At 38.8% G+C, this 22,129-nt stretch overlaps 1 protein-coding gene and 1 non-coding gene across 2 annotated transcripts; one reads left to right on the top strand and one right to left on the bottom strand.

Moving 5' to 3' along the window:
- Positions 1–4,253: 4,253 nt before the first annotated feature.
- On the bottom strand, positions 4,254–4,326 carry TRNAK-CUU (transfer RNA lysine (anticodon CUU)). Its single transcript has one exon. It is a non-coding gene; the product is annotated as a tRNA-Lys (tRNA).
- Positions 4,327–9,891: 5,565 nt separating this feature from the next.
- Positions 9,892–11,936, top strand: LOC147560412 (F-box/FBD/LRR-repeat protein At5g22700-like). The gene is made up of 3 exons (XM_086659274.1): positions 9,892–10,103; positions 11,405–11,765; positions 11,826–11,936. Exons 1-3 carry the CDS (start codon positions 9,892–9,894, stop codon positions 11,934–11,936), a joined length of 684 nt encoding a protein of 227 aa, XP_086515400.1.
- Positions 11,937–22,129: the final 10,193 nt, after the last annotated feature.

Here is a 22,129-nt window from a genome sequence, read left to right as displayed (position 1 = left end):
GACGAGAATCTTCATACCTTGTTCTGATATGTGACCGAGTTTTTTGTGCCAAAGATTTGTTGACTCTTCTATCGAACTTGTTGATGTAACTGAAACTTTTCCCTCTTGTTGTGTTTCTCCTTAAAGCATGTACATATTAGCAGCTATCTTTTCCGCTTTCATGATCACAAGCGCGCCTTTGATCACCTTCATTGTCCCACCTTCAATATGGGTTTTACACCCGAGACTATCTAATTGTCCTAAAGACAATAGATTTTTCTTCAAACCTTTAACATGTCGTACCTCCTAGATAGTGCGAACGGTACCATCATACATCTTCAGTTTGATGCTCCCAATACCAGCAATCTCCACAACATGATCATCTCCCATGTACACAGATCCTCCAGAGGTGGGTCGTATTGATGGAACCATTCTCTCTGAGGGGTCATATGCCATGCGGCTCCTGAATCCATTAGCCAAACTTCAGAAAAATTTCTTCTGCCTTCATGAACTGTTGTTGCCTCGCTGTATAAAATTTCGCCTTCATCTGAGGTACTTGCTACACAACCCTGAGCGTTTGACAACTCAGGACTTTTTCCTTCTTTCTTCTTGAGATTCCAACACTCCCTTTTGTAATGCCCTTTCTTTCCACAATAGTGACACTTCACATTCTTCTTACTCCTTGATTTTGATCTACTTTGCTTCTGACTCCCACTTGAGCCACGTTCCATTGATCGTCCTCTCATCATTGTCAAAGCTTCAACATGTTGTGAGCTTTCTTGTCTATCTTCTTTGTTTTTGCGCCAATTTTCTTCTTCAAGTATTGCAGCAACAATATCATCAAAGTACAGAACTTCTATATTGGTGGTAATATTGATGATGAGTTGATCATATGAATCTGGTAGACTCTGAAGTATCATTTCCCCACGTTCAACCGTGTCCATGTTATGCCCTATTGATGTAAGTTGAGAGAATAAAGTATTAAGGGTGTTGATGTGGTTTGTTACCGTTGTTGACTCCATCATTCTAAGAGTGTAGAGTCTTCTCTTCAAGAAGATTTTGTTGTGTTGTGATTTGGTTTCGTACAACTTTGTTAAAGTATCCCATATTTCTTTTGCTGATGTCTTCTCAGCTACACTTGATAATACTCCATCAGCTAGTGCTAGGTGTAGATTTGCAATAGCATTGCCATCTATCTCGTTCCACTTAGTGTCATCAAGCATATCAACCCGCCTATCTTCAATTGCCGCCAGAAAGTTATCTTTTCTGAAAATTGCCTTCATCTTCAGTTTCCATAATGAGAAATTATTCCCATTGAATTTTTCTATATCGTACTTTGCCGCCATTATTTTGGTGTCTTCTTTCACTAACCAAACCGACAAGAACTGGGCTCTGATACCACTGTTAGAAAGGTTGTGAGTCTCAGACACTCAATTGCAACTAAAGTCGAATATCGAATAACACGAAGATGAACAACTTTGTAGATAGATTTACACTTAGAGATGAATTACTTACAACTTCTTCTCTCTAAATAAGGAGATAACAATTATGAACAACCTCTCTCTTATTCTAGGAGATATACTATCAACTCTCTCTTTACCAAAGGAAAGACAAGTATTTAGAAGAAACTAAACTCTCTTTCTAATACTAACTCACTTTCTCTTCACTTGGCTTGCTTATGAGATGGAATGGATGGGATGAGAATGAGATGATTTTGAATTGAAGTTCTTCATCTCCTTTTATAGTGTTGGAGGAGAAACATGGTGTGGACACCTCAACAAATGAGGTGTCTCACCAACTCATGGTGTCCTCTTGATAAATTGCCACCTCAAATGGTAAGAGACTTATCACCAAGGTGAGATCTCTCATTTATAATAGGTGGTTCATGTTGTTTGACACCTCACATAGTAGTTGACACCAAGAGCTTGGTTGATGCCACCTAAAGCTTCAAACAAAGTAGCTTTACACCTCATCACCATTTTCAACAGTCCCGAGCAGCACTCGTTCGAGCAGCTGCTGTCCGTGTTGCTTCAGCCCGTGCCGTGACTGCTGCTCCTTTCCAACCCGTGAAAGCTGTTGTGCCGTCCCGAGCTATGCGCGCGTCCTGTGGCCAAATCCCGAGCTGCTCGTGTCGGAGAAGCTGCTGCTCGTGCTGGAGCAGCTGCTGTTCGGCCGTTCTCTGTCCCTCTTGTGCCAAGCCAAAGCCTTGGCCGACCTTGTGTGGCCGGCCAAGCTTGGCCGGCTCTCTTCTACCCTTCTTCTCTCTCAAACCAAGCTTCAAGCTCCCAAGAACAAAACCCTAGAACCCTTCTAGCCTCTTTTTTTTTTCTCTCTAACTTGGTTCTTTGATGAAGAAGAAGATGATGAAAAGTTGCCCTTTACTACTAAAACCCTAGGTCAAGACTTTGACTTTGACTCAGACTTGACTTGGATCCATAAAGAGAGGGTGTCAATAAAATCTCTACACCTTCCTTCTTCTTTGGGTTCTTGAACTTGGGCTTAGATGTTGGGCTTTGAATTAGAGACCAAGGGAGTGCCTTCATCTAGTCTCTACAATTGGAACCAAAGAGGGGTGCCTTCAAGGAAAGACCTTGGCTTATATCTTTCACAACTTCCTCGTCCGAACTCAGGATTGACTTCCGTTTTCACTGTTGGACTCGCCATTGACTCTACTTGTTGTTTGACTTCTGATTTTGACCAAAATGACCAAAATACCCCTGGTTCTCTTTTCTTCTCTTTTGCGGCATGAGATGAAAATGTTATAATTTGCTGTTTTTATTCCGAATCACACGCCAAACCCCAAATAAACTACCTAGCAATAAAAACACATAAATAATTAGAAATAAAACCCGAAAAGAACTAACTCATCAAAGTTAAGTGACCTAAATGTAGCATTTTCACGCCACATCACTCTTCATGTCAATTAGGAAAAGTTAGAAACTCCTTTTTCGTTCATCAACAAGTATCTCTTCTGAACCACTCTAATTGATTCACTGTGACATATGGGGACCAACCCCTGTCACAACTAAGTCAGGTATCAAATATTACATCATATTCATGGATGACTTTAGTAGATTTTTTTAGATTTACCCTATGAAAAAAGATCAGACAACGTGCAATGCTTTCAACACTTTCAAAGACACTATAAAAGGTTGATGTCTCCCCGTAAAGAGTTTCCAAAGTGATGGAGCATTAAAACTAGCTAAAGGAGATTTTCAAGCTCACTTAAGCAAATGTAGTATTCTTTTTAGAAGTTCCTGTCACTACACTCCAAAACAAAATGGTAGGGCAGAAAGAAAGAATAAACATACTACCTCTTTGAGCAATACCTTGTTATTTCAAGCTTCCACGCCCAAACAATTTTGGTACCATGCTTATTCTACTCCCACCTACCTCAGCAACATGACACCAAGTAAGGTGTTATCCTATAAGACTCCTTATGAAGTTTTGTTTCATAAAAGTCCACATTATGATATGATTAAATTCTTTGGCTCATTATGTTATCTTTATCTTGGTGATACTAAGAGTGATAAGCTAAGTCCAAAATAAGTCAAGTGTGTTTTCATTGGCTATAGTCAAATTCATAAAGGATATAGGTGGTTGGACTTAGTGTCTCACAAGGAATATGTCTCTAGGCATGTAATATTTGATGAATCTTCATTTCCCTTTGCTGAGGATAGAAATTTGTCTGCATCACTAGTACAAGAGCCCACTACTTCCGGCACCATTATCTCTAGTACAAGAGCCCACTACTCCCCACACCATTAGTACAAATTCTTACTTTACTTCCTACTAAGGAGACAGTTGCGACGAGTTTCTTGTCAAAGAGATGGAAATTTGTACGGATTGAACTTTCTATTGTAGACCTAGATTTTATCAACTAAACTCGTTAGAGTGCTTTTGGCTCTGATGTAATAAAGAATTTCTAAGAAGAGAAAAATGATAGAATGACTTGTGTATTTTATCTATTACAATAAAAACTATTTATAATGTTGGGAAACAAAATCCTTACAAAAATACAATATAGCTAAGGTATATTTGTTCTAATAATATATATATTTCTCTAGTTATATATATTATTATAATTCTCTAGCATAAATTTATATACACATATATAAAACTAGACATAATAATATATGTATATATTTATTTCTCTAATATTTGGATATCCATACATAAATAAATATATATTCATATTTTGATTATTATGATTGCTACTTATCTTGATAGGGCACTACGTTATTATGGTACCTACATCATCATAAAAATCATGACGCCCACCGTGGGGCTCGAACCCACGACCACAAGGTTAAGAGCCTTCCGCTCTACCAACTGAGCTAAACGGGCTAGTCGGTTTACTTATTACTCAGTTACTCTTTGTCATCTACGAAAAAGGTGTGTCAAGCAAAGCCCATATATGGTTGAAGGATGCTACACCCTCGTGCATACTTCCGTTGGTGACAAAGAAGAGAGGGTTTCACCTAAAACTCACAAATGATCGGAGACAAAGACAAAGCGAAACATGTCTCGTCTATCAGACTTGCTGCTCCCGAGTCTAACCCAGTAGCCCTAACTATTCGATGAGCCCCAATGAGTTGTTATCCAATGAGCTTGATAGTTTTGGTGGGATTAGTCTGAAAATTAGTACTTCTATTTTGTCAAGTGTCCACCAAAACCTGCCTTTTTATTCACGTAAGCTAAGAGCTTGGGTGCTCGAGTCAGGCAATGTCAATGAAGAAAGTACACTCAGCGAGTCTCCTCGACCTGTACCCATTCCTAGACCCACATCTCGATGGCGCTCGACCTACTCCCACTCCTAGACCCACATCTCGGTGGTTACCACTTACCATCAACTCGTTCAAAGAAAAAAGAGATGGAATGGCTCAGTAAACAAAACCTCCCAATTTGGGTTACAATTTCACCTTTACAGTTGCTTTGAGGTTCAAGATTCCAGTTTCCTATAATGAACTACAATTAAGTTAACCATTTTCGGCCTCTTCCTTCACCATTCCTCCTTAATAAAACTAGAAAAGGCTAACACCTTTTCAATCATCAAAGAAGCCTACCATTTTCGACAAACGAGAGAGAGATAAGTTGTAAGATAAATTATGAAGACCAGCCTGGATGGTGGCTCAACAGACTATCATCTTTGATAATAAATGTACAATTATTATCTAAACTTGGAGGGCTCCTAAGTTTCGAACCTGAGACCTCGAGACAACTATTGAGCTGTAAACTCTTGCCTATATCGTGGGTTATGAACATAACACCTACCTATAAATACTCGAAAGTGATTGTTTAAGGGAAACTAGGGCTCGTGTGTTTCGAACTTTAAGACCTCACCACAACTATTGAAATGCAAACTCTTGTACATTTTTTATAAGTAGACAAGAAGGAAAACTGAGAGCACTATTTAAACCGGATTATGGGATAATAATGTCGAGAAACGAAGGTGTAAGTAAAAGATGCAGAAAATAAAAGAACAAATTTGTATAGTTGTTTTTTTTTTTGAATACTTTGATTAAATTAATGAAGAAAAAAGGAAAATACAGAGAAACACAAGGCTAAAAAGGCCTTGGGGACAGAGGACAAAACGAAATACAAGCACCAGGACCACTCCACTGACCCCTCCCGACACACCAATCCATCCTTTCCAAAGACCACCACGACCGACGGCAAAAAAAGCTACACATTAAAGCGAATCTAAGAAACCATCCCATGACTCAACCATACAATTAAAAGAATACAATTTTGCCCACTTGTACGATCTGCTCCAATGGTAAATAAGGCATTTAGCCGCGAAGAAGATGTACTCTGGTGATCGAGGTTTGTCTCTGAAAATTCCATCGTTTCTAGCACTCCAGACTGCCCATATGATTGCTTTAGGAATAATGTTGAGAATAGCCTTCTTGTGTTTACTACCTTTGATACCTTTCCAAGCCAACATGAGTTCTGTAATGGAACTAGGGGTACACCAGACAATCCCGATACTACTCATGAACCTGTTCCACACACCCCTCGCCGTGTCACAATGAAGGAATATATGCGAGGAGGATTCTTCATCGTTCCCACAAAGACCGCAGCGATTCGGCGAGATGAATCCCCGTTTCCTCAAGTTGTCCATGGTTGGAATCCTCTCCCAAATCACAGCCCATAAGAACACGCTCACCCTCATGGGTGTATTCTTTCTCCAAATATCTCTAAAAACCAGTTTAGACTCCCTTCCCTGGTTTGACAAAAGCGAAAACATCGCACTCACTGATAACTCTACCTTCTCAGGATCCGGATTTGATATCCACACCCTAACGTCTGGATGATTGATGAGGCAGTGTGGTTCTATGTCGTTCAACAGGCTATTTGCCTCCTCCAAATCCCAATCAAAGAGCCCTCTCCTAAAATCCACCCTCCAAACCTTCGAGTTAATGTCAAAGAAATCGCTAACAGTCTCATCCTTCGACTCGGAGAGCAAAAAGAGATTCGAGTAAGCTTCTTTAAGGGATGTGTCCTCAGCCCATATATCACCCCAAAAACTCGTATTCTTTCCGTCCCCGACCTTAATCTTGGACGTGGATTGGAACTTATGCCACCTACTATAAATCCCCCTCCAAACCGAGATCCCATACGCTTTTTTTGGTGGTTTCGACATCCACCCTAACTCCTCTTCCCCATATTTTTCCTTAATGATTTTCCTCCACATAAGGTTCTTTTCCTTACCGAATCTCCATAGCCACTTAGATAATAATGCATCACTCATCCTCCTCAGACTTTTGATTCCCAAGCCCCCTTGAGAGATCGGCCTACAAAGAATCTCCCACGCCACCCAATGAATTCTCTTGTTATCCATCTCACCATCCCAAAAGAAATCCTTGAACTTTCTTTCCAATTCATTACAAATCGAAACCGGAGCCGAGAAGAGAGATAAGAAATAAATGGGAAGAGTCGATAAAACTGCCTTAATCAGAGTCAATTTCCCCCCTCTTGACAAAAGTCTTGCCTTCCACGGAGAGAGGCGCCTAGCCACCTTCTTGATGACTGGATCCCAAAGGTGTTTAGATCTATATAAGAACCCCAACGGCAGACCTAATTAGGAAATAGGTAAAGAAGCTTTAACACATCCAAAAGTCGAAGCCAAGTTATCTAACCCCTCCACCCTCCCAACTTCAATCACTTGGCTTTTACCGAAGTTGACCTTAAAACCAGAGGCTGCTTCAAACCATATAAGAGTGTCTTTTAGCTTGCGGATCTGGTTGATGTCTTCTTTGATGAAAAATAGAGTGTCGTCCGCAAATTGGAGATGGGTAATAGGCGTTTCATTATCAGAAACCCTGAAACCATCAAACCAACGAATCTCTTACCCTCTTTTAACCATACAACTAAGAACTTCCGCCACGAGCAGGAATAAGAGAGGCGACAGTGGGTCTCCTTGACGGATCCCCCTGGAGTTCATGAACACCAAAGAAGTGGTACCGTTGATCAAAGCCGAGAAAGAAACCGATGAGATGCAATTAAAAATCCATGTTCTCCATTTATACTTGAAACCCATCTTAGTCATGATGTCGTAAAGGAAATCCCAACTAATTTTGTCATAAGCTTTCTCCAAATCAACCTTTACCATAATACCCGAGGACTTAGATTTCATCTTGGAGTCCAGCATTCATTAGCAATCAAAACCCCGTCGAGAATTTGTCTATCACTAATAAAAGCCCCTTGATTAGGAGATATGATGGATTCCAGAACCGTCTTAAGTCGATTCGCCAAAACCTTGGAAATGATCTTATACAGTCGCCCCACTAAGCTTATCGGCCTGTAGTCATTCAATGATTCTGTAATATCCTTCTTAGGGATAAGCACGAGGAACGATTGATTTAATCTCCAATCTAAACTACCCGAGAGCCAGAAATCTGAAAATACCTTCATAAAGTCACTCCCAATAATACTCCAGCATTTGTCGTAAAATTTGATGGAGAAACCGTCCGGCCCCGGAGCTTTATCTTTGGCCAAGTCTTTGATTGCGAGAAGGACTTCCTCTTCCGAGAATGCCCCCTCCAGAGTCTCAGCTTGAAGATCCGAAATCGAATGCAAGTTTAGACTACCCACTCCAGGTCTCCACATAGCCGGCTCCTTGTAAATATTTGCAAAGTGCTCGACCACCCTACTTTTGATCTGCTTGTCCTCCATGATAAGCTCATCGCCTACTCTCAAAGCTGCTATCCGATTCGACCTCTTTCTACAATTTATAATGCCATGGAAGAACTTCGAATTTCTGTCTCCTGCCTCAAGCCAATTGATTCTCGATTTTTGTCTCAAACTAATTTCCTGCAGATTAAGAATTTTCTCCAGCTCCGCTCTCATACCTGCGCGATGAAAGAATTAGTATAGAAATGAAACTCATTTTCTTCTCTAATAAACCTTTTCCTTCTCCTTCAGCTTTCTTCTCAACCTTTTCCTTCTCCTTCAGCTTTCTTCTCAACCTTTCTCTGTTTGCCAGAAATCAAATTCAACAAACCCAATGTCAATGAATACTCATCTATTCTAAATAGTACAATTTCTTACCTTACTTGAGATGGAGGTAGAGATGGTGTTGAAGATGTAGATGGAGATCCGGGTGGAGATGGAGATTGAGAAATGGGATCCCCTCGAGATGATGATGATGATGAAGATGCAAGACTCAAACTTGCAAGAGTCAAACTTGTGAGAAGTCCTACAAGATTTTGGGTTGCTTCCTGAAAACCAACAAACTTAAACAAAACCAATGTCATTAAATCTTTCATAATTTCTTACCTTATTAGAGTCACCATCTTTAGTAATGGTGTTAATAGGTGAAGATGAAGATACATATGGTAGTGAAATGGATTTTCCAGGAGATGATGAAGCACCCAAGAATTTAGCTTTTTCTTTTCCTGATGGGGTAGTGGAAGTTTGAACTGATGTAGAAACTGAGGCGGTTGTATTGTTGGTGGTGGTGGTGGAGGGATTAGTCTCCATATTTCCTGATAGTCCAGGAATCGAGCTTTCCAAAAGTTGTTGGATTTGTTCATAAAGTCCATGAGGGTAGAAATCTTCCTCTGGGTCATTTACCAAATCAACCATGGCAGTTTCTGGAATTAAAATGGTACTGGAAGTTTGAACTGGGGTAGAAATTGGAGGAGAAACAGAGGTGGTTGCATTGCTGGTGGTGGTGGCGGCGGAGGAGGGGTTGGTGTCCATGGTGGTGGTGAAGGATTAATATGCATATTATCAGAGGTGGGTGCAGTGGTGGTGGACGGACTTATCTGTCTGAAGGAGCTCCTGAGAGGGGGCTCATTGGTGGTGGTGGTGGTGGTGGAGGTATCAGTCTCCATATTTCTCTCTCTCTCTCTCTCTCTCTCTCTCTCTCTCTCTCTCTCTCTTTAGGAGATATCGGTTGATGAGTAGTAATAAGGCAAGGGAGAGATTGAAGAAGGAGGGTTGGGTTAGCTTATAAAGAAGGAAGATGAGAAGAGGAAAGAGAGAGAGAGAGAGAAGATATAACGGTTAAAACTAACTTTGGGTAGTTATATTGGAAGTTAGTTTCTCTAAGTACTAACTAACTTTCTTGATTCTTGAATCTAAAGGTAGAATCAAGAATAGAACCCAACTGTTTTTTGAATTTCCCATGTATAAGAGTCTGTTGAATCTTAGGGGGCATATTTATATTTTGATCCCAAAACTTTTTTAATTGAAAATTGGCCCATAATTTTCATCTTCTCTCCACCTTCACAACTTCCGCCCACCAATCACTTCACACACACTCTCTCTCTTACTATCTCGCTTTTGTTGTTTCTCTCCATCTTTCTCGCTTTTGTTGTTTTTTGAGCTTATAGTTTAAGAGTAGGAATAGAAGGAATGGGACCTTAAAATCAATCAATGACCTAGAAGAAGAGAAAAAAAGAGATGGATAAAGATCATATATGTCCACTACCGGACGACATTTTACTACAAATTCTAACCTTACTTCCTACTGAGGAAGCAGTTTTGATGAGTTTCGTGTCGAAGAGATGGAAGTCCTTATGGATTGAACTTCCTCTTCTTGACCTAGATTTTATATCTTTTTCCACAAGATATAATAAGCTAAACTTTCATGACAGAGCACATAATTTTTTTGAGTTAGTTTTTTTTTGTTGAACTTTGAGTTAGTTGAATATGTGTTTTTCCGTAGTGAGATCAAACAATTTCACAAACTTCGACTTAGTTTTTCTGTGGCTTCGAACGTCTATAAACGTCGAACCCCTAGGTTTATTGAATTTGCTATGAAAAGTAATTGTTCAGCACTTGCTTTCACTGCAAAAATCGCGAGTATTGCCGACGGTAAAAAAGTGTCGGGATCATATAAATGTCGTCGGCATAGCAACAATTATTTCGTTCAAGCTGAAGTCGTCTAGGGCTTCTAGATGTACTGCCTTCAGACCTAGTAATAACGATTCCAATACACCTAATTACCGATTTGGAGAAGAAGAAGTAGTCGATTAGGGCTTTTTCCTCTTTGCAAAGAGAGAGGAAGAGAGAGAGAGAGAGTTAAATATAGGGTTTCATAATTTACTGATTACTTGATGTAGTTGATTAGGACTTTTCTCCAATAGAAAGGGAGAGAAATAGAGGAACAACCGTTGTCTAGGGTTTTCTCCTCAACCAAGACTCCAAGAGAGAAAGAGAAGAAAAAATCGAACAGAGAGAAGAAGAGGCGTTTTTTTTTCTTTTTCTTTTTAAGGGATACTACCGACGAGAAGAATAAAGGTCGTCGGCCAGGGTCAACCAGGGTCAACCACTATCGACGAAAATAAAGAAAACCGTCGGCCAGGGTCAACCACTATCGACGCGGACGAAAATGCCGTCGGGATAATATTTCGCGGGAAGAAAAAAAATATGTGCGCCAAATTACCACCGACGGGTTATAGAAAACCGTCGAGCCAAATTTTGGCGGAATTTTTTTTTTATTTTGAGCGCCAATATAGTCCACGAAAAAATAAATATCCCGCCAAACTATTGCCGACGGAGAAAATAAATCCGTCGAGAAACTAATATATGCCGACGAAAACGAAGTGCGTCGGCAAGCTATAAAATACGGACTTTTCCCGGAACGACCTATGCCGACGTCAGTTAGTAAAAACCGTCGGCGGAAGTCCAATACGACCGACGCCTCTGCCTAAAACCGTCGGTGAATATTTTATCGCGACACATTTACATTTGTCCGTCGGTAAGGGCCGTCGGCAATATTCGCGATTTTTGTAGTGTTTAGAAATTAGAAGGGGTTCTTCTCTCGATACCCATCTCCACTTCACTTCCATCTTCGTTCCCAAATGAATCACTCACCCATCTAAAGTTAAACTTTGGCCACTTTATAGTTTATACCCTCCTCTATACATGCTAATTTTGTCTCACTTAAGACTGCAATTTTCACTGATGTAAGACTACCCGGGGACTCAGTTTACCATTTGATCTTGAATTTTCCTTGTCTTGAAGAATTACAACTAATACGTTGTCATATTCCTTGGCGTATTCGTCTCCATCTCCCGAGATCGAAACTCAAGTCCTTCGTGTTGATTCCGTACCATGAGGACGATAGGTGGATTGAAGTTGACATTCCAACTCTTTCACGATTTAAGTTTGCAGGCTTTATTCCTCAACATTTTTCTATCATCAATGGAGAGAATCTGATTGAAGCTACACTTAGCACTATGGATTTTGACTTGCAACAGATGCGACTCCTCGACGTTCTTAAGAATTTCAAGCGTGTCAAGATTTTAACACTTTGTAGCACGTGTTTAGAGGTGCGTTACTCTTTTTTTGACATGTTTGAACCCTCCTAATATTCTACTCTACTTTTTTAGTCGTTTTTAGAGTCTTATGCGGTACGATCTTTATTTTCTGGATCTGACTCGTCTACGTCAGAGTTGTCTGAATCTGAATGGCCCGAGTCTAAATTGTCTGAATCTGAATAGTCTGAGTCTAATTTTTCCTACCCAAGCTCATAATATATTTTTTTGATGAAATAGCTCATAATAGTTGTTTTAAGTTATGTAGATTTTTGATCTAGACTAATTTTGAAATTTTGACTCACATAAATTTATTCATTCTGAATCATATCATTTATGTGAGTTAGGTTAAGTACTATATTACTCTGCTTTGACTAGTTTTATTAGGTAAAAAATGTACTACCAATTTCTTGCATGTTTGAAGTTTAAGAGTAGGGATAGAAGGAATGGAACCTTAAAATCAATAGCCATCAATGACATAGAAGAAGAGAACAAAAAAGAGATGGATAAAAATCATATAAGTCGATTGCCCGACATTTTACTACAAATTCTTACTTTACTTCCTGTTGGAATCGGAGCCAATTTTGGCTCGACCCGACTCGTCAAATTCAGAAACCGAACGCGCCATTGCGTTCGTCTCGTCGAGCTCTTAAATTTAGAGAAAAGAATTACTCGAATCCGATTCCGGATGAATGAGAAATTCGAGTTTGAAGTTTGGGTGAAAAAACGGTTAAGTCAGGGTCTGAAACGTCAAACGGGACAAGTTAGATCAGGGGTCGTTTGAGCGAATACCACGCGCATCCAAATCTGTGGGCACATTTCGGTATTGATCTGACGGTGGGCGTTCCACCCGAGATTTTCACCCAGATCCGACGTCCCAGATTATAACCGACTTCTACAATCAGTTATACTTCCTGTTTGGTCCCTAATTCCGAACAGATATGTCTTTTAACCCAACAGACACTATGCATCCATTCAACTCCTATATAAACCAACCAAATCCACTCCAATTTTCAATCAATTCATTCTCTTCTCTTCTTCTCTTCCCTTCTAACAATTAGAGGTTCTGGTTAGCCTAGAATATCTAATTAAAGAAGTATTTTCTAGAGGTTCTGGATTGACTAGAATATCTAGAAAAGGAAGAAAGAAGTTCTTCATAGGTCGTCTAGAACATCAATTCAATTCATTCTCTTCTTCTCTTCCCTTCTAACAATTAGAGGTTCTGGTTAGCCTAGAATATCTAATTAAAGAAGTATTTTCTAGAGGTTCTGGATAGACTAGAATATCTGGAAAAGGAAGAAAGAAGTCTCGAGTGAAATCTGAATTTCCAAAGCATCTAGAAGATCATCCGCATCAGTCAAAGAGCTCATAATACTGACAAAGGTTCGCCCGCTTTCAGAATATAGAAGTACCATCTTAAAATTCTGAAAGGTTAGTCGTTGTATCCCGAAGGCATTCACCCTAACGTTTGGTACTGTTACGGGGGTGTAAAATGTCTTAAGGAAAGAGAATTTATTCTTGCCTCGACTACATTAAACACCTATCTCGGTTAGCCCGAAAGAAGGAATATTGACTTATCTTTATTCTTTAATAGTTTATCTCTCTATAAAGTTAGAGAAAGGAAACTCTGTCCGAATCAAGCCAAGACAGAGAGAAATCGACTTATCGATTAATAACCAGAGAAGAACAATCTTAAGACATTTTATATAGCGATTATTTCTCTGGTTATAAGATATTAATTTGGCTTACTTTCTGTGTGTTTCAGAAAAGGAAATGGCACGAACAAGAACCACCCTACGGGTTCTTCAGCCTAACACCACATACGTGGAAAACCCAGAGATGTTCAAGGGAACTGACTTCGCTCTGAAGCAGAAGCGAGGCAAGTCGAGGAAAAGGCAAAGGCCTGTCGAATGCTACAAATGTAGAAAGCGAGGCCACCTAGCCAAAGATTGTCACTCCACATATGACAGTCAAAGGGAAAAAGCCGATAACCAAGCTTTATTAGCAAAAGACACCGAAAATCGGAATCACCGTCTAATGATTACTGAGTTCGAAAAGGCGTTTGATCTACTTCATAAAATGAACCTCTGTGCAGAGGCACATGAAGATAACCTGGTTAACAACCAGAGATGGTGGGTCGATTCTAAGACAAATCATCACGTTTGTAGTGACAAAAGCCTATTCTCTTCCTATACAGAGGTAGCCGAAGGAGAAACCTTATTCAAGGTAAACGGCTTGACCACCCAAGTCAAAGGAAGGGGAAAGATCGTGTTAAAATTCACTTCCGAAATAGAGGTGACTTTGACCGATGTACTCCATGCTCCAGACAATCAAAAGAACTTGATTTCTGGTTCTCTTTTAAGTGAGAACGGGTTCAGACTAATCTTTCTGTCAGATATCGTTATCATATTTAAGAAAATGATGTATATTGGAAAGGGCCACTTATGTGGGGGGTTATTTCAATTAAATGTTACCCATGTAATGCCGAAGGCACCTATTATTAATAAAATTAATAATTATGTGTATATTATTGAGTCCTCCAATATTTGTCACGAAAGATTAGGACATGTGAATAATAAGTCATTAAAGACATTAATGAGCTTGGAGTTAAATTCCGAAACTCGAAATTTACTCAAGACGTACATGTCAAACATGTGTATAGTCAAAAAATGACTAAAACGTTGTTCAAAGTCTTTAGACTTAATTCACAATGAACCCTATAACCTAAGAACGGTTCAAACATAAGGTGGAAAAGGCAATTCATTACCTTTATCGATGACTCCACTTGGTTCTGTTACTTACTAACACGTAAGGATAAAGCAATCGAAAAGATCGAGCTTTATAAAATCAAAGTAGAAACTCAACTTTGTAAAAAGATTGAGGCTTTGAGAAACGACTGAGATGGAGAGTATGAATCTCCCTTCGCCGAGATATACGCCAAGAATGGCATAGTTCATCAAACGGCGACTCTTTTGGTATAATGGAAGCACAGAACATTAGAAGGGATAAAACTCGATCAGTGAAGATTAAAAATCGATGATCAATCTAATCTCGATGAATTTTGTGAAGTATTTCACTAAAATTCTACTACTAGCCAAGAACAGAAATAAGGTTCAACCCATGGTGACCACAAATGTTGACTTAGTTGATGACTCTTAAAATATCTTCTCGATAACAGAGACATCGAAAAACTAAGCGACACCTCGACCACCAAGTATCGACATAAATACTGGGTGTGAAACCGTATATCGAGAATACATAGAGCGATCAATGATGAATACATGATCCTAAAGATTCAATTCGATGACAAATCGAAGATGACAACCGCATAAGTTAGCGGAAAAGTATGTCAAGACAAATGTCAAAACCTAAACGGTTAGACAAGGTCGATGACAGAATGTTCTCATTATACAAATAGCTACGAGACGATAAACTGTTCGAAAGAAATCATCGGTCTGAGATAATGAAAAATTCCGTGAAACACTCTCGAATACAAAGTTGACGAAGAATGCAAAATTCTGAAATTAAACTTGTCTTCGAGAAAGTAAGTTATTTCGTATAACATATTCAGGCGGTAAATAATTCTCTAGAAGGTCCTTAGGCCTGTCTAAGAATTACAAGGAATCCTCAGATATGTTAAATGGAAGGACCTTGGCTGAAAGATCTCAAGATCAGGAGTTATTATAAATAAATCCTTAAAGTCTTTGTAAGGAGGTCCCTAGTTTTGTATCATTACAGAATAGTCCTTATAAATCCTCATAGCAACCTAATCTTCTTGGATAGACAAGAGAATTAAGGTTGATAAGACGTAAAGTTGAATATTACATCATTCGGTCTAGACGTGACTCGAATAGTAAATTCAAGGGTCTTGGTAAGATTTTCAATTCAAGAGTATGAACGAAATCTAGAGACGATAAAGGACAAACTAATGAATGATAACTTTGATGATCATAATCTATCAAACGAGTATATATGATTAAGACATATAACTTAAGAAAGAGTTAAACGAGAAACTCGCCTTGTATTATATCTCAAGGTTTTAATGATCATAAATCATCATGTTATAGAACAAAACTAAAGACACTACACTAAAGAAATTGTGTACTAAAATAGTTTTGTTAAAGAGGAGAATCCAATGGTTACCCTAGAACTGTGGGGGCAGATATTGTTACATATCTGAACAGTACCCTATATGGAATACTATAAAATTCCACCCAAATTGACGAATAAGAGAAAATACTCTTGAAATGTGGGGGGAACCAAAAGGAACCAAAATGCCAATTATAAATGGCATAAAAGTCTCTATATTCTCCTGACGATACAACATCATACAGACGTGAAAAGAGGGAAATTATAGAGTACCTCGGAAACCAGATTTAACCAATAAGAATGTTGGTCAATAAGGTTTAATTGAGTTAAGAACTATAGTTATATTCACTAAGTTGTGACAAGAGTCGGAAATCAAGTGTGTGAATATAAGTGATGACGTAAATGTCCAAATTCACTCAACAAATCTGGGAAAAACACAAATGGAAAGAACTTCTCTTCCTAATCCTAAACTAAGTAACGAGATTCAACCGTGAATCATCTGTTCAAAAGAACAGACAATACTAGTTAGGAATAAGAAAGTGTTTAAGAAGATATGATTCGATGTTTTTCCAGATTGATTCATTACTCATGATTGATAATCTAAAGTGCAAGGTTAGACAGAGAATGGTAGAATAACCACTCAAAAACCACGATAAGCATAACTACTTGAATTTGAACAAATTCAAGAAAGAGTTATCATAGTAACAAATAGTTCTTAGGTATCTGAGCAGACTCGTATTAATTGGTTGTACATATCATAAAAGAAAACGAAGATATGTGGACAACACTCGAATCTCAGATACAAAACAGTGGATATGACAAACCACTAAGGGCTACGATATCACAAAATCCTCAGAGGCAGACGTGCATAGCTGGATCAATAATGTAATCCTAAAGGCCTTGATGGATACATTGTTTTGGAGAAAGCAAAGGAAGTAGGTGAACTTCCTGGAGGATATTTGTTTGTGATTGAAGCCAGTGCACGCAATAAACCTAAGTAGTTGTTGCGTAGGCACTAATACGGTAAGTCTAGAGAATTCAAAATAAATAGACTAGCACCGTAAAGCAATTGCTCTCAAGGAATGCATAAATTAAATTATGCTCAATCCTACGTTACCTGGCGGATCCGTAAAGAACAAGGGTGAACAAGAGAGTTGAAATTGCATCATCAAGGGGAATGTGGCAAAAACGCCTAAAGTAAATGAGTAAAGGCATGGTGAAACCCTACCTAGATGACTGGAGATCCCACGATCTAGGTTCAAAGGGCAACTGAAGCTATATCCTGACTCGACAGTAACACTGTAAGAGATTTCTATCTCTTACCCATTCCTAGGATGATAACAGTGTTGCCTGCATTGAGAGGCTAAGCATTAAGCTTTTAATGAATCCGAAAACTTAGAACTTGATTCTAACGTGAGGTATAGCAGGATACCTTATTACGGATAACCTATATGTGTGTGAATTGATGCCGGTTCCGTGGGAAGGTCGTCTAGGCCGACTTCTCTAAAGCACACATGAATTCGGGAATGTTCAGGGCCGAAATGAACACAACCGAGAACCTAAGTCGGTAAGGGATTAGTTGTGTGATAGCTATTCAGGTTTACAATTTCCAGGACTCAGTTCAAGACGATAAGTTCACTGCCGTCCTTGTAGACCTTGTAGTTATTCACTAGGAAAGGTTCAAAGTCGAAAGACTACCTTCTTCCGATGCAGCGAAGTTCCGCATATGAGCTCTTTTAGTGTCAGTATGTCAGTATAGTATGTTTGTATATAGTAAACCTCGAATTTTCATTCATGTGGGGGATTGTTGGAATCGGAGCCAATTTTGGCTCGACCCGACTCGTCAAATTCAGAAACCGAACGCGCCATTGCGTTCGTCTCGTCGAGCTCTTAAATTTAGAGCAAAGAATTACTCGAATCCGATTCCGGATGAATGAGAAATTCGAGTTTGAAGTTTGGGTGAAAAAACGGTTAAGTCAGGGTCTGAAACGTCAAACGGGACAAGTTAGATCAGGGGTCGTTTGAGCGAATACCACGCGCATCCAAATCTGTGGGCACATTTCGGTATTGATCTGACGGTGGGCGTTCCACCCGAGATTTTCACCCAGATCCGACGTCCCAGATTATAACCGACTTCTACAATCAGTTATACTTCCTGTTTGGTCCCTAATTCCGAACAGATATGTCTTTTAACCCAACAGACACTATGCATCCATTCAACTCCTATATAAACCAACCAAATCCACTCCAATTTTCAATCAATTCATTCTCTTCTCTTCTTCTCTTCCCTTCTAACAATTAGAGGTTCTGGTTAGCCTAGAATATCTAATTAAAGAAGTATTTTCTAGAGGTTCTGGATAGACTAGAATATCTAGAAAAGGAAGAAAGAAGTTCTTCATAGGTCGTCTAGAACATCAATTCAATTCATTCTCTTCTTCTCTTCCCTTCTAACAATTAGAGGTTCTGGTTAGCCTAGAATATCTAATTAAAGAAGTATTTTCTAGAGGTTCTGGATAGACTAGAATATCTGGAAAAGGAAGAAAGAAGTCTCGAGTGAAATCTGAATTTCCAAAGCATCTAGAAGATCATCCGCATCAGTCAAAGAGCTCATAATACTGACAAAGGTTCGCCCGCTTTCAGAATATAGAAGTACCATCTTAAAATTCTGAAAGGTTAGTCGTTGTATCCCGAAGGCATTCACCCTAACGTTTGGTACTGTTACGGGGGTGTAAAATGTCTTAAGGAAAGAGAATTTATTCTTGCCTCGACTACATTAAACACCTATCTCGGTTAGCCCGAAAGAAGGAATATTGACTTATCTTTATTCTTTAATAGTTTATCTCTCTATAAAGTTAGAGAAAGGAAACTCTGTCCGAATCAAGCCAAGACAGAGAGAAATCGACTTATCGATTAATAACCAGAGAAGAACACTTCCTACTGAAGACGCAATTTTGACGAGTTTGGTGTCGAAGAGATGGAAGTCCTTATGGATTGAACTTCCTCTTCTAGACCTAGATTTTATATCCTTCTCCAAAAGATATAATAAGCTAAAATTTGATGATGGAGCACATAATTTTTTATGTTAGTTGAATATGTGTTTTTATGTAGTAAGATTAAACAAATTCACAAACTTCGACTTGGTTTTGCCCAAGTTTGTAGTCATCCAATGGAGAAGTTTATTAGATTTGCTATGGTTAGTAATTTTTCAGCACTTGATATTGAAGGGTTTTTCCCAATATCCATATCCACTTTATTTCTATCTTCTTTGCAAAATGAATCACTGACCGATCTAAAGTTAATGAATGGCAACTTTATATACTCTATATATGCTAATTTTGTCTCACTTAAGACTGCAATTTTTACAAAAGTAAAACTACTCGAGGACTCGCTTTGTCATTTGATCTTGAATTCTCCGTGTCTTGAAGAATTACAACTAATAGGTTGTCATGTTATCTCGTACCTTGATCTCCATCACCCAAGATCGAACCTCAAGTCTTTCGTGTTAGATAATTGCGAAATCAGCAGTAGTGGTGTTAGGTGGCTTGAAATCAACATTCCAACTCTTTCACGATTTAAGTTTGCAGGCGTTTTTCCTGAACATTTTTCTATCATCAATGGAGAGAATCTGATTGAAGTTGCACTTGACTGTATTAGTATTGACTTGAAACAGATACAGATCCTCCGCATTCTCAAGGATCTCCGCATTCTCAAGGATCTTCGTCATGTCAAAATTTTAAAATATATATATATATATATATATATATATATATATATTAGGTATTGTTGGAACCTTTGGCGGTACATTCTATATTGTCTGAATCTGACTCGTCTGAGTCTATAATGTGTGAATTTGAATAATGAGTATGAGTTTTCCGATCAAAATAGTTGTTTTAAGTTATGTAGGTTTTTTTGGCCAAACTTATTTTATGTTTGACTCAAACGTGCTCAAAATCAGCACAAGATAATCATTTTAAGGGCTCGATAAAAGATACTAACATTTTGAAATTTGACTCAAATAAATTCAGATCTGAGTCAGGTTTCACATCTTACCGAACAAATTACTTATTTAGTCATTAATCCTGAAATATGTGCGTACAAGTAGTTCGTAAGTTTATCTGGTAGGATACAAAATTCATAAGCCTGTGGAAGTCGTATAAATGACACAAAATGCATTGTCATGTGATTCTAGAAGTCTTGTCTCGATTGGTTGTTGTTGTCGGGTGAAAGCTAATTGACAAATCACAATTTTGAAGGTTCTAAGTGAAAATGGTATGACGACAATGCCTAGTACATTCAACAACTTGAGGCATTTAACGGTAAACCCATGGTCAGATCATAGCAGAATTCCTTGTCTACCAGGCTTATTAAGGAGTGCTCCTTTTTTCGGGACTCTCTCGATCCATTTTGTTCATGTAAGTATCAATTAAACATGTTAACTGATGGCGGCCATCCAACTAGTGGGCCTCTCGACCAGTTCATTAGTGGGCCTAACGGCCAGGTTACTATAAAATACAAATCTCTTTGATTGCATCTTCTTCTTGTTGTAGAGCTTTAAATAACAGTAAGTGAACCAACTGAGAGAATGAACCTGCAGGTAGACAATAAAACAATAATGGTGGAACAGAGGCACGAGTTGGACTCACTATCTTGAAGACTTCAAACGCCCTTGCTACCGTCGAATTTGATATTGTTTTTGCAGTATGTGAGCGAAGCCTTACGATTCAACTGTTCCTTGTCAAAAACTGAAGAAGCAAACTTCAATTCTAATATTCAATTCCCAGAGCCGGAGCCGGAGCCAGGGTCGGGTAAGGTAAGGTGTGCCTCTAAAAAGTGATGGGTCTTTCCTCCGGAGAGCACTATTGTAATCCCAATGGGCCACACCCCTTACACCCGACTTTCTCCATATAAACTCAAACTAGTTTTCTCTTTGAAAGATGTGGGACAAAACACTTTTGTTTGAAGTTTTCATTTCTATTTTAGTAAAGAGGATGAAAATGTTTTACACTTTGTTCTATAAGTGTTGTTACTATAAAATTGTATTTTGTTTGTTTATGGAAAAAAAGTTCCCTCCGAAAGGGTGGGCTCACTTTATTCCAAAATAAAAGCTAAAGATTATATTTTATTCAAACAAAACTAACAATCCCCCACATGAATAAAATTAGAAGAGATGAATAGTAGAAAAGACTACGAGGCATTGTGTATCAGCGAAGGTGTCGTTATGACTTAAACATTTGCTTTGTGTTGGTTCGTTGGGACTACTAGTCGTTCAGTGAACATGATGTTCTTGAACCGAACTTCTGTTTTGTAGACTCGATTAACAAACCTCACACACAAGTCCTCTAATTTCTGTCAAGATCATTTGGTTGTGCTCGTTACCGGCCATGAGCATATCCTAGTATTCGTGAGTGCTCTAGAGAATAGCCAAATTTTCATAAGAAGCGGCTCCACTTCCACACTCATATAGGTGAGTCCATCAAGGGTGTCCTGTTCCCCCCACTTGGTATACCTAAGCTATAGATCTCATCCGCCACATTGAACATGTACACTTTCTTTGTCATAGGGGTGGATAGGAGTTTTCTCCGTTGAGTTTTCATAATCTATCATCTACAATTTAGTTGTCCTATTGAACCAAAGTAATGGGATCTCCAATTCCAGAGTTGGGTGTCCGTCATAGATGATTTACTCTGATATAGGCTTTATCCCCATCCCCTCGACGTTACATTTACAACATCTCTCGGTAATCCTTTCGTCAAAGGATCTGTCAGGTTTTCCTTAGATCTCACAAAATTTATGGAAATTACTCCATTAGCCAACAATTGCTTAATCGAGTTATGCCTTCGGCGAATATGTCTAGACTTTCCGTTGTAGATGTTGTTTTGAGCTTTAGCTATTACAACTGTGGAATCATAATGAATCAAAATTGAAGGGATTGGTTTAGGCCAATTAGAATGTCATCCAAAGAGCTTCGCAACCATTCAGCTTCTTCAGCAGCTTTATCAAGTGCGATGAATTCATACCCTCATAAATTCCACATATTCTGATTGAATTGAACCTCGGATCTCAAGGATTTTGAAGTTTGTGACAACCAAATGGTAGTGCCATTTTAAAAAGTTTACACATAATAATGATATCAAACTCAATTTCAACCGTGTCACTAAAACGTTGCAGTAAACCCTATAATGTTTCTAGAGGGTGAAGTGGTGGTGTTAGGGGAAGTTAATTTTTATGTATATCACACTTGAAAAACAAATCTCTTTCTCAAAAGAAAATCTTGATCTCCTTCCCAAGAT

Source organism: Eschscholzia californica, unplaced genomic scaffold (assembly GCF_041429995.1).
Source record: "Eschscholzia californica isolate CP2 unplaced genomic scaffold, dmEscCali1.0.p SCAF_2, whole genome shotgun sequence".
Classification (NCBI taxonomy): domain Eukaryota; kingdom Viridiplantae; phylum Streptophyta; class Magnoliopsida; order Ranunculales; family Papaveraceae; genus Eschscholzia; species Eschscholzia californica.
This window is presented reverse-complemented; position numbering and strand designations above follow the sequence as displayed.